The 13314-nt window shown below is 44.7% G+C and overlaps 1 protein-coding gene across 2 annotated transcripts in view; it reads right to left on the bottom strand.

The window, feature by feature from the left end:
* Positions 1-3729, bottom strand: part of PREX1 (phosphatidylinositol-3,4,5-trisphosphate dependent Rac exchange factor 1) — a 120431-nt gene extending 116702 nt beyond the window's left edge. For both annotated transcript variants that reach the window (XM_066561756.1, XM_066561757.1), the window contains exon 1: positions 3467-3729. In XM_066561756.1, coding sequence (XP_066417853.1) covers positions 3467-3625 — 159 coding nt within the window. In that variant the 5' untranslated portion in view covers positions 3626-3729. The remainder of the gene's footprint in view (positions 1-3466) is intronic.
* Positions 3730-13314: the final 9585 nt, after the last annotated feature.

The raw sequence follows: 13314 nt of genomic DNA, 5'->3' as shown, positions 1-13314 counted from the left end.
TTAAAGCTTGGATACTGAAAATCCTTATGGTTTATGATCACACCAGAGACTTAGAACAGAATTATCTGTCTTTATGCCTTTGACGTTTATCTTACTCCTGAAACTTTTACTAAAGTTCCATTAGGTTCTAACAATTTTCCACTTTGCTTCTTCTGTGATCAGTAGTTCTTTAATGATGTTAGCAGCAATACATTTCCATCTGCTCCATGCAGTTCTCCCTGCTGCTTAAAAAGTTTGTCTGTGTAATGTACTAGTACAGCCAGTAACACAGCTGCATAACTGCTGTATTGTCTATTAATACTCCTGAGTTACACAGCATTTCTTCAAGAATAATTCCATAATTAGCAATAGTACCATCCCTGCTTAACAAAATGGCAAACAAAATAGGACACCATATCGTGTGTGTATATTCGTAACTAAATCAGTAACTTCAGGTCATCAGCTCTGAGCTGGTAGAAGAGAGTTAGAACTCCATGTTCTATCACTTTAATTATTTATATATTTAATTATTTAATTATAACTTTAATTATGCTTTATATTAAACTTTACATACTCACTTTATTAATTTATGAAAGCAAATTATGGACCACAATCTTTTAGGTAAAGCAAATAAGGGCTGAGTCCTTATGTTAATAATGAACCTATTTTCCCCTGCATCTTAGTGGGAAAACATTTCTAAATATAGAAAAAGAAAAGAAAAAGGAAACCTTTCCTTAAACATGATCATATATTCATCTCCTAAAACAGATTAAAATACTGTAAGTGAACTGAGGTTATTTTGATTCATTTGCAAACGCATAGTATTAAATACTTACAAGATTCTAAATAATTAAGAGATTCTTGTACATTACCAGGGAACACAGGAAGCTGCTGCTAGCAAGCATCTTCAGTGCTGTGAATAAACCCATAGAATTTAGCTGTTTGCTTTTTAAAACATTGTTTATTGAGAACACTTAATGAGGACCAGGGCTTCAATAGCAAATATTTAACCAAGAGCACAGATTCCCTCATACAAGCACAGCTGTCTCAGCCTACTTGGGGGAAATTCATTATGATAATAAAAGATATGGGCTTTAGCCTTCCTTTATTTAACCCAAGCTATCGACATTTCTTAGGCAAAGGAACCCATACCCCACATCTGTCTCATCTCCTTTTTGACAGGAACAAGTTTCCAGAAGATCGGGGTACTGCAGTTCTCCTGCACAAAACAGCAGTCTTTGAGGGCAGCCAAAATTACATCTGGATCATATGGAGTACAAAGCATTTCAGTACAACTCACACTAAGGACAAAACAACTAACCTTGCCAGTCACACTGGAGTGTTAACCTGGTCCATTACCCCAGGCAGTACAAGAGTGTACGTTTATTTTGCACTGGGTAGGTGCTGCCCACACAGAACACGAGTTGGGGAAACAGAGATCCAGTGGCAAGGAGGGGTGGCTCCTGAGCAGGGATGCCAGCACGCTCAGGAGAGCCAGCAAACAGGAGTTGGGTGGCCTCCTGTGAGGCCAAGCACAGCTGAGAATACAGTCCCAGGGCTACAGCAGTACTTTCATCAGTGTCCTAAAGCAAAGCTTTTGCATCTAGTCCCAGTGATTATATAGATGATGTTATCCTTGCACGCTGTATCGGCTGTCCAGTGTGGGAGGTGGGGCAGAATTCTTTCTTGTGGGCTGTTTTGTTAGAAGGATTGAGTTATGGCCATCTACATAATTTATGCAGAAAATATTTCACACTCCAAATTTTATTTTTAAAAATTTCATCCCGCTGCTGCTCCTTTTACCCTCACATGCTGCAGTAGATCCTCATTCTCCTTTCCTTGGGGTTAACAACATTCAGCTTTAAGAAAGCAGTTGTACAGAGATTCAGTCCATAAGATGTAGGTCAATGACTGAAGAAACCGACATTATTTAGGACAGCACATGAACATTTGACATGTGCACGAAGTTAAGCCTGTGTATGAATGCTGCTCTAAACTAGGGCCCAAAGATGAAGAAGATCCTATCCCTCGGTGCTTTATTCCAGAACCAACACCACAAGATAATACTATAGCCACTCTACACCTGGTGGCAAAGTGCCTCAGAAGGGCCCTAACTGCCAGCAGTGCCAGCCAAGACCGCAGCGAGTGCGCTCCACCAGGATCTTCTCCTGCCATTACCTAGGGCACATTACTCACTACTGCTCCAATGAAAACTGCCAAGTTAACAAATACAAATAAATAAAAGACCTGTTTTGTTTTTTTAATACATGAAAAACCCATTTAGCTAACACTATGAATACATTTAGCTGTAAGAACTGGAATTAAAAATATATGTAGCTTGAATCTACCTTCTAGCCTGCAGCTAACAAAATCTCAAATTCAGTACTTAGGACAGAGGAGTTTTCTGACGGATTTTGGTTTTGTTTTGTTTTGTCTGTAGGGTGGGGCTCTTCTACATCTCAGAAGAAAACCTCCTTACACTGAGACAGAACCACAGTTCTAAATGAAGCTAACTGGCACTTCAGTTGGAAAACTCAAATTAAAGGCTCGGAGTCCAATTACTGGAGAGAGAAGAGGAGGGTTCAAGTAGAGACCAGTTCATAAAACAACCACATCCTTGCCATTTATCTTTTATGTTAGACAGTTTTCCACTTTGGTGAATCTGAAAAACACTGAAGACAAACTAATTTTAAAAAACAAACAAAGAAAAATCTTGCCAGAAGGACAGGTCAAAAGGCACCCAGGGTCTAAGCGCTTTTAGATGAAACCAGAGTTTAGTCTTTATCTAGAAAAACACCAGAAAGAATTTCTGCCCTTTTAGAAACAACCTTTTAGAAATCTCTGCAGAGACTTCCTTTGCTTTGATTCTTGATCGCTGTGTGATCACTAGTTTATTTTTCTTTTATATCTATATCTATTTGTTATCTAGAAACTTTTACTACGGGCTCTTCCAGTTATTTGCAGGAGTGTGGTGGTACACAGATGAATTCCACATTTAGAACCTACATAGGAAAATGGAAATATCCAGATGGATTTTTTTCTTCTGAACTAGCCCGTGAATAATTTCAGAGGCAGGTATAATTGCTTCCACATGCACAGACACACCCGGCACAATCACAAATTTATGTTTACCATTTAACAAAGATACATGTACAATATTTATTTATAAACAACTGACAGTAAGGGTAGATTTTCCAAGTGAGCGTAAAAGGAACTTCTGAACAGCAACAACAACCAAAGGGAGGAGGCATTCTGAGAGCAGACCCACTCCCGGGTCGGTTCCTGCCGCCCCGCTGGGCCGGGAGCGCTGCGGGGCCGGGGGCGAGAGAACCGCGGCTCTGCCAGCCCCGCGCTGGCGGCCGGCCCCGGCCCCGGCCCCGGGCACTTCCACAACTTGCAGCCCCCTCGCCGGGAGGAGCCGCTCCGGCCGCCCGCCCGGCCCCGCCGTGCCCCCGAGGGCGCTCCCCAGCCCCGCGGCGCCACTCACCGACTGCAGGAAGCGGAGGGTCCCCACGTAGTCGCGCTCGGTGCTGAGGATCTCGTTGAGGACGCAGAGGCGGAGGCGCAGCTGGCGGTCGGCGTCCTTGGGGCAGCCGGCGGGCTCGGCGGCGCTGGGGGCGCCGGGTGGCGGCGGCGGCGGCTCCATGGTGGCGGCGCGGGCCGGGCGCTCCGCTCCCCGCTCCCTCAGGAGCCCCCCATGGCCCCCTCGGCCCTGCCTCGCCCGCGGGCCGAGGCGTTACAGGAGCCGGGCGCTGGGCGAAGCCCGGCTGCGGGACATGCCGGGTTAGCGGCGCGGCACCGCTGAATAGAGCGCGAAGGGAAGTCCCGGTGGCGGGGGGGGGAAGGAGGGACGGGGCGGGCGCAGGCGGCGGAGCCCGGCCCCGGGGGCCGGCGGAGGGCAGTGGGGCGGGGCGAGAGCGAGGCCAGTACGGCTTTGTCATCTCCGCGTCCCGCGCACCCTCGTAGTCGCCTGTCCTCGGCTCCACGTCCAGCACACCCTCATAGCCGCGTGTCCTCCTCGCACGCGGCCCCTCTCACGCATCGCCCCTCATCCGCACCCTCCCATCTCCTCCCACACGCGCTCCCTCACCCCCGTGCGCTGCAGACCCCACACACCTCGCCCTCTGCCCCCCTCCGCACTTCACAGTGTGTTGAGTTGCTGCACAGCCCGCGCAGCGCGGTCACACAGCGCGGTCACACAACCCGCACAGCGTGGTCACACAGCGCGGTCACACAGCACAGCGCGGTCACACAGCCCGCGCAGCGCGGTCACACAGCGCGGTCACACTGCGCGGTCACACAGCGCGGTCACACAGCACAGCGCGGTCACACAGCGCGGTCACACAGCGCGGTCACACAGCCCGCACAGCGCGGTCACACTGCGCGGTCACACAGCGCAGCGCGGTCACACAGCGCGGTCACACAGCGCGGTCACGCAGCGCGGTCACACAGCACAGCGCGGTCGCACAGCGCGGTCGCACAGCGCGGTCGCACAGCGCGGTCGCACAGCGCGGTCGCACAGCGCGGTCATACAACCCGCACAGCGCGGTCGCACAGCGCGGTCGCGCAGCGCGGTCGCGCAGCGCGGTCGCACAGCGCAGCGCGGTCACACAGCGCGGTCGCACAGCGCGGTCACACAGCGCGGTCACACAGCGCGGTCACACAGCGCGGTCACACAGCACAGCGCGGTCACACAGCGCGGTCGCACAGCGCGGTCACACAGCGCGGTCGCACAGCGCGGTCGCACAGCGCAGCGCGGTCACACAGCGCGGTCGCACAGCCCGCACAGCGCGGTCACACAGCGCGGTCACACAGCGCGGTCACACAGCGCGGTCACACAGCGCAGCGCGGTCACACAGCGCGGTCGCACAGCGCGGTCACACAGCCCGCACAGCGCGGTCACACAGCGCGGTCACACAGCGCGGTCACACAGCGCGGTCACACAGCCCGCACAGCGCGGTCACACAGCGCGGTCACACAGCGCGGTCACACAGCACAGCGCGGTCGCACAGCGCGGTCGCACAGCGCGGTCACACAGCGCGGTCACACAGCGCGGCCGGACACGGGGCTCACCCCACGGCACACGAGCACAGCACAGCGCGGTGAACACAGCGCAGCTTCCCGCACGAGCAGGGACTTGCCCCCAGCCCTACAGGCCCTACACCGCTAAGCGGGGGTCACACAGACACCGCCGTTGTCACACAGGAATGCACACAGCACAATGGACACAAACGGGCAGAAATAAGGAATCTCAGACTTCCATGCCAACAAAGAATAAATGCAAAAGCAGGTTTCATCGCTGTGAATCCAAAATGCAGAGGTTTTAAGTTAGTTGCAACTGCTTGTGCAAAGTGAGTGTGCAGCATAAGGGCAGAGATGAACACAGAACCAGGCTGCGGGCTGCAATTCAGCACTACTCCCCCCATTCCCAGAAGGCTAACTTGGTTCATAACGGTGGAGATTCTCCCAAATATCTTCATTCCATTATAAGAACACTGCCAACAGACTACAAATACTTCTCTTTTCTTTTCTCTTCTTTTCTTTTCTTTTCTTTTCTTTTCTTTTCTTTTCTTTTCTTTTCTTTTCTTTTCTTTTCTTTTCTTTTCTTTTCTTTTCTTTTCTTTTCTTTTCTGTTAGGGAAAAAGGTCTCAAGAGGAAGATTTAAAAATGTTAATAATGTGAACTCCTAAGAGGCATAATAATAGAGACACTTATTGGACATACTACCTTAAAAAGTAAACTTAACAAAACGAAATGTAACAAATAATGTCATCTTCCGCCGGCTAAACCAAAATATCTCTTGAAATTTTTTTATCTCAACATGGGCTTTTTTATTTTCTCACTGATCATTATTCTGGTTTTTAAGTTTTCTATTCAGGAATAAGTCTAACACACCCAATTACCATCTCAAGGCTTCATAGATATCGCATTACATGGAATGAAAAAACAGCTCTGGGGTCAAGACACAGTTGCAGCAGGCTGCAGGTCTGCAGTGTAAAGAAAATATCTCAAATGCTTTCAGCCCTAGGTGTGGAAATTGTCTTTATTAAATGTCAATATTTTATTTCCCCATGTCTCCTAATGAGGTAGTCTTGGGTTCAAGGTGTGCGGTTACCATGGCTCTCGTGATTCCCTGCGGTAGCACCTTCTGCATCCTCATCAGTGACGAGCGTTCCCCTCACTCCGCGTCAGTCTGAAAGCATTGTTCGAAAGGGGAGAGAAGGTGCGGGAAAGGCCTTATCGCCCTGAGTGCCGCGGTCCCGGGGAAAAGCACCGAGGGCAGGGACCGGCCAGGGTGGCTCGGGCTCTGTGCCGGTGTCAGCTGCGCCCAGGAGCGCTCTGGGCTGCGGGGAGCGGGTCTGGGACGTGGACAGGGAACCACAATCTCTACAAGGTCACATTAGACTCTAAATTCACTGTTTTTCTTTCAAGTTCTTTATATTTAACCTTTCATTTTCTTCTGAAAATCACCACAGCATTTTCATTTATTTATTCATTTTGTATCCAGTTTATCTCTTGTTTAAAATCATCAAATGGTCTTGGGGTTTTTTTTCTGTTTGGGGCAAGAGGCAGGCGGCAAGACTTTCTTTTAAAATATCCTAATTAAATAACAATACACCCTGTTAGGAAAAATCACCATCACCAAAGCTACGCCCCCACCCTGTGGCTGAGTGAGAAAGTTGTTCGTTTTAAAGCTGTTAATTTGCTATCTCTGTCTCCTGTGTTTTCCTCAAAAATCCTATAAGAATTTCATTTCTGAGCAAGTGCTGAGACAGGAGCCTATCACAGCCTAAGTAGAATGTTTACCGATGCGATGCCTCCACCGCTGGAGGACAATTGCCTTTTTGTCACCATGGTGTACAAGCTACATTGCTTCAAAACACTCCTCTAGCTTTAGTGGCAGCATTGAAAGCATTATTGCGTAAGGATTTTTAAAAGGATGCTACTTGTGACTGGAAATTAAAATTAAAGGAAGATTTTTCACTCTTTTTTTATAAAGTGCTTTCTTTTGGCTGTAGGAAAATTCATTTTGGCAAAGTCCAAAATATTGTAGACATGCACGTAATCCTTACTTTTGAATGGATATTCTATTAGTTGCTAATGTAGACTTTTATTTTAAAGACAAAGAATATGTAATTAGCCAACAATGAGCATATTTCCTATTGAATCCTCCTTTGACACACAAGGTGTTTGCATAGAAATGCTGCTGCTGAACAGAGAATAAACCCCGACTCCAGCACCTGTTTATTGAATGTCAGCAGCTAATTTAAATTCCAACATTGCATCTGTAGATATACAGAGTAATTCTAGAAACTTCAGTCAAAATAATGTAGTTAATAGAGATTTCCATGTGTGTGGTTGAAATCAGGTTCTGGCCTGTGTGCCGCAGACATTTATCAACTTTCACTTGTCCCTATATAATTCATTGCAGATAACTGATTTTGCTAAAGCCACTGCTGATTTATTCTAGTGAAGAACTAATCCCTTTGATTTCTACAAATTATTAATCTTCAAGCAAGATACATGGAGGTAGTTTGCAGTGAGCTTTGCAAAAATAATTTCTTTCCGATTCTTCAGGAACCTAGACTGCCAGTGGAGCATTTGCATTTCTCTTTTTAACATCAGCCTAAAAATAGGTTTAAGATAAAGATGCTCAGGTAACTTGACAGCAGAGTGACTTGGAACAAATAGAGGCTTAGAGGGAACATGGTGAACAAAGAAAAAGAATTGCTAGGAAGGGTGGATGGAATTCTCTGTGATTTGAAGATAATATAATACACACATTCATTTAAACTCTGAAAGCACTTAATTAGACATATGGTGTGTGGTAGAAGGACATAAGTATTACGTCCATTTGAAAACAGGGAAACTGAGATGCATGGCCTGAAGTGGCTGCCCAAGAGTACTGTGAGCATGTGCAAAACAGAGCCCACTCAAAGGGGCCCACAATGTCACACGAGTTTTCAGTCAGCAACTCAGATTTTACCTGTGGGGTTGCTAGGCCACCTGTGAGTGGGATGAGACAGCAGTGACTGAGGTTGTGCTTCTCCTTGGCGTCCCCAATTACTTGATAACCCTAATATCCTAGAGAAAACCGAAGGTTAACACCACTACATGCCATAAAGGATTCTGGATTTGAGAGGAGGGAGATACTATAAACTGTATCATGGCACCTGCACCCAAGCTTTTGTAAAATGTTACATCAGTGTCTCACTTGGCAGAGGGACAACACCATGAGAATGGAATTGCAGCCTTCCGATGAGCTCAAGAGAGATGGACAAAACTTTTTGAAAATATTCCTGGTACTGAACTCACTAATTAATTGGAAATGCAGCTTATTTCCTTTTCATAGGTTTCAGATTTGTGTCCAATCCTAAACACATATAATTGGAGAAGAAGCGTGTGTTATTTCATGCATTCTGTGTTCAAGTCAAAACATTCAATTTTGGAAGACACTCTGGATGAAGGCTATATTTGCTATTACTCACTCCTCTGATACTTCTTTTCTTTCCACTGTCTGATTCACTTCTTTAATCATATTTCACCTCTTTTGCTCTTCCTCAATCATACCCACCTACTTAAAACTAATCACATACTAAAAAGTGCATAATTAGGTTTTCATTATGTTCTTTCCTGACATAATTTTTGATTATGTAATTAAGGGTTCTCACTGAGCTCTTGAACTGAGAGAAGATTTTTGGTTTAATTAATCAAATGGTCCTTCTCAATTCAGAGTAGTTTTAAGCAGTTTTGTTTTTAAGTCAGGTGCAGAAAGTGTTTCTATTACTCCTGACATAATACTATATGATCTGATCTTTACCCTCTAAACCCAACAATGGAGAAGCATAGCCTTGACAACAGGCTGAGGTAGATTGATCTAAAGAAAAGAAGATATATCAAACTTCAATATGCTTGATGCAGGATGATTTTAAAAATTTTTCAAATTCTTTTTTTTCTATTGTAAATTGGAAGTTTGTCAGATTTTTATTAAATAGTCAATTAAACTGGGGTTGTTCCAAGTGTTTTTTCCCCCATATGAGACCATTTACAAGTTTGCAACTCCTTTCACTTTTTTCTGACAAATTAACATTCTTACAAAATTTATTCTTTTGGGAGAGTACTAAAAAAGGCTGCTGGAAGATTTGCAGATTGTATGCAAATAAGTATTTGCACTGTGCTGATACAATCAAGCAAAAGTTCACTCTCTGTGTTTTGTTCTCTGTAAGTATATGAAGTAAAAATAACATGAACTACAGTGCTTGTTTTTTTTTTTTGTTATAAATTGTTTCTTCCTGACTGCATTTGCATTATTTCCTCTGCCAGTACATTGAACAGGAAAAGCCACCTACCTCTGTGTCAGCACAACCAAGGTATAGAAATTGTAATGAGGAGGTGGAGGCTGGAATTCTGTGGCCGGTTCAAAACTCGTGGTGTTTTCACAACTAAAGCTGGAGAGAATCTTCTGCGTGGAACAGAGAGCTGAAGATCATAGAAAAAAAGTTTTATGGCACATAAATAGACCTGGAATACATGGCATCTATCCACCTGCTCTTCTTTTCTCCAGTTCTAGTCTTTGCTTTTCCTGATGCCCCTCAGTGGTGTTGACGGTATAGAGCATGATTTTGGGGCAAGGGATTGGCACTAGCTCAGTACCCTGTTGCCAGCTGAAGGGGTTTTGGTGAATTGCTCTCAGCTTAAGATTAGACCCTGCCTGAGGGACTGACTGGGCTGGGGCCCACTCCATGTGCTGCGTGAGGAAGAGGAGCAAACATCACAGAATGTGCTGCTGCATCTCCTGCATCTTTGACACTTGGTGTTCCAAATGAAGCTGTGCAGAGGTGTCTGGGATTTTCTGTCTGTACCTGCAATTTTGGTCAGGTTTTTTTAATACTGGAGTGTATGAGTAAACTAGCATGCATTTCTGAGATGATATGTGAATTCTTCTCCACTAAATACTAAGAGTGGTGGAGGTCTGCATTTGATAAACTAAAGATCTTTACTAAGGATGGGCGGAGCCAATTTCATATCACAACAGCACAAAATAGAGAGCTTGGTCATAACACATAATTTTGCCATTTATAGGCTCCCTGTGCATCTTTTATCCAGTATAAAACTCTCTCCATGGTTATTGTAGTGCACACATTTTGTATCTATAAGGCTGAATTCATGTAACCTGGAAACATTTAGTCATTGGTGTAGCTTGGACTGTGTTTTTATTGTTGAACTGAACTGAAGTGTGAGCTACCCTTTTTTCCCTTTGGACATTGTTGCATGTTTTCACCACTTCCTTTGTGACACTGTGGTGAACAGGATCAGGAACTGATCAGCCGACCCAGCTCAAATTAACTGGAAGGCAACCAAACAAAAGGTCCTTTTTTGAATCAGATTTGCTCCCTGACAAGCTCAGTGTGCAACCCCCAAGAGTTACTGCAGGCATGAGAGGAGGTGTTCAGTCGTGTGGTAAGGGCAGGGATGGGAGAAGGAAGGGATTGCCTCCTTTGGCAGTAACTCATCTACAGATCAGTTTAAAGCCATTTGTGAAACTACAGCCTTGCACAACTACCAGCATCACCACTGGATGCAGTCCTTGGATTTATAACCACTTGTTAGACCTTGTGGAACTTCCACGGGCTGTGAGCTCACAGTGTAGGGGAGAAAGATGTTCTAGGAAATCATCACCAGCTCTAACAGAACTACAGCAGTCCCTCTAGGGAAGGGGAATCAGACTTTTTTGTACTATTGATATTTTCAAAACAGGCTTCTTTCTTTTTCCCTGGTTGATCTTTGTGCAGAAACATTAAAAGTGTAGCAATAAAAATGCCATTAAACTAACAGTGTCACTCATTAATCACAGAACACTTTCATTTGAATTACAGTGTAAATGCTGTGCAAGTCTTAACAGAAAGACATTAGCGACACAGTTAGGAGGAGGCTCATATGCTTTGCCATGGAAGATGGAAGAGTAGGCTCAATACTATGCTGAGATTGCTTTTCAGGAGAAAAAGGAAAGATAATTTGATAGACAATGCTTTGTTTAAACAAAAATTACTTACCAAAGTCATAAGTATCTGTCTCTGGCCTGCACGATATTTGGCTTTTATTGCTCATAGGGACACCCTGGTGTGAGGTGAGTATAAAGTGTACAGGGTTAAGCAGGAGGTTCTTTCCCGTTCTCAGGATGCTTGGAACTGCATTGCACAGACACTTTTACAGCTTTACATCCAATGCTGACCTCTGTGATGTTTAATTACATCAATAGTCCCAAGTGCTCAAATGGACTGCCACAATTCAGACTTTTTTGGGAGTTTTGGAGACTTCTGACAGCAGCCCTGAGCTCTGTCAGTCCCTGGGGAAGGTGGCAAAATGTCTTTTATGCTTGCTTTCTCTCAAGCACAAGGAGAGAGAACAGCTCTTTAGAAGGCGGACAAAGCCTTCTCTTGGAGTGGCTGATGCTCTGGACTGATGCACCAGGCCTGTATTGTCATCACTCCAGCATCAAGGCCCCCACAGGGTCCCATGTGTCCTGTGCTCCTCTAGAGGGGTAGAAGGCAGTGGTTTGTGTGTGAAGTGTGGGCTTTGGCTGGATTCCTGTCTGGTGTGCACCAGGGCAGCAAAGCACACTTGTGTGAGTGCTCACACAAACATGCCAGCTGCAGTCACTGACAATGCCCGCTTGCCAAAGGCTGGAGAGGGGTGGGTAAGCCAGTCTGAGGCTCCACATTTCATTGGGATGATGATATGGAAATTGTTTTTCTGTTCTACTGGCTGAAGAAATTACAGAACCATTTCTGTTTCAAATTGAACATGCTGCCTTAGAACACCAGACCAGGACAGTTAACAGGTTCTTTCCGCTGTGACAGTTCAATATATTGCAACTCAGTTTTTTCACCTTTGCTTTTTGTAACTTTCCTTAAAATGGTGGCTGGGACTCAAGTGATGAAGTACAGAGACGAAGGGAAACTAGAGCAACAAAATAGTGGTTTTGGAAAGAAGGCCAAAAGATATAATATAAAGATGAGACAGAGATTTTCAAGAAGATTGTGGAAAAGTTTCCATTGACAACAGCATAGAAAAATATTTTTGCACTTTATAATCTTAACCACTCTGGAAGGAGAGAGAAAGGATCAGTTCCACCGACCCAATTTCTACACACACAATTCAGTTTATTCAATATGTTTCTTCTGATCCAGTAACATTTAGTCTCATAAAGCATTTGGGAAATATTGCAAGGACAAAGAAAGTGAAGCTTAAATAAAATAAGAGTGACTGGATAGCTCACTGGACCCGTTGAGTTACACATTTTAATTCTAGTCCAATAGGAAGAAACAATAAGCCAAACCAAAACAAAGCTCCTTTTGTCTCAATGAAGATTCCTCTGAAGAATACCCAACTGCAACTCGAGAATAAATGAGTTCAGTAATGAACAGAGAGAGGAAGCCTTTCCTGCTGAGAGGAAAGGAAACAAGCCTTCTTAAATCTGAATCAAGGAGCCAAGGACCTGCCTTTGGGAAAGACATGAAGAGTTCTGCACATACACGAATAAGGTCTATACTGTATGGTAAAGCTAGGGACATTTCTTGATGACACTCTGAGTTTCTTACAAGAAGTTATGAGAAATAAAGATCAGATTAAAGGTCAGAGAGAAGGTCACTTTTCATTTTAATTCCTCATAGAGTTACTCATATCTTCTGACTGAAGTTACCCTGATCGAAACCCACTAAAATTGAAAACCAGGATCTTCACTGGCTTGGTGTTCTGTTTCCTTTGTTTTTACTGAGTACAAGGTTTGTGTCAACAAAATCTACCTCATTATACACTTGCTTTGGTGAAAAGCAGAGTGCTGTGCAAAGCAGGCTGTTCTGTGCACAAATGCCACGTGGAACAACCAGTTCTGTGCCGTTCAGATACACACAACTCTAACTAGCGCTTGTGTGGCAAATAAAGTCTCATTATCACCTCTCAGACAGGAAATTTGCAAGTGAGTGATTATCCAGCCCTGGGTCTTCCACCTCTCCAGCACCTCAGGGTGTGGGAGCTACTCAATTGCATTTGCATCTTTCCAAACAATTACACTTCTCGCTCTGCAGGCAAAAGCAGGAGATGGCAAAAATATTTTTCCCAATTGCTCCTTCACTTTGGCTGCTATCCTTTAAAAATAAATGCATTTTTGTTGTTTTCAAAACATGTTGTTTCTAATGTTTCTCTGTATTTAGGTAATTGCAGACTTTTGTGGCTTAGATACGTTCTAAACACTGTAAAAGGAAAATAGTTAGAAATTTTCAAGCCTGAATATATTAAGCTCTTAAAATGACTGTGTTTAGGACTGCTGCTCAT

The sequence above is a fragment of the Molothrus aeneus genome, chromosome 17, assembly GCF_037042795.1.
Source record: "Molothrus aeneus isolate 106 chromosome 17, BPBGC_Maene_1.0, whole genome shotgun sequence".
Classification (NCBI taxonomy): domain Eukaryota; kingdom Metazoa; phylum Chordata; class Aves; order Passeriformes; family Icteridae; genus Molothrus; species Molothrus aeneus.
The sequence above is the reverse complement of the archived record's forward strand: the minus strand, read 5'-3'. Positions and strand labels throughout refer to the sequence as shown.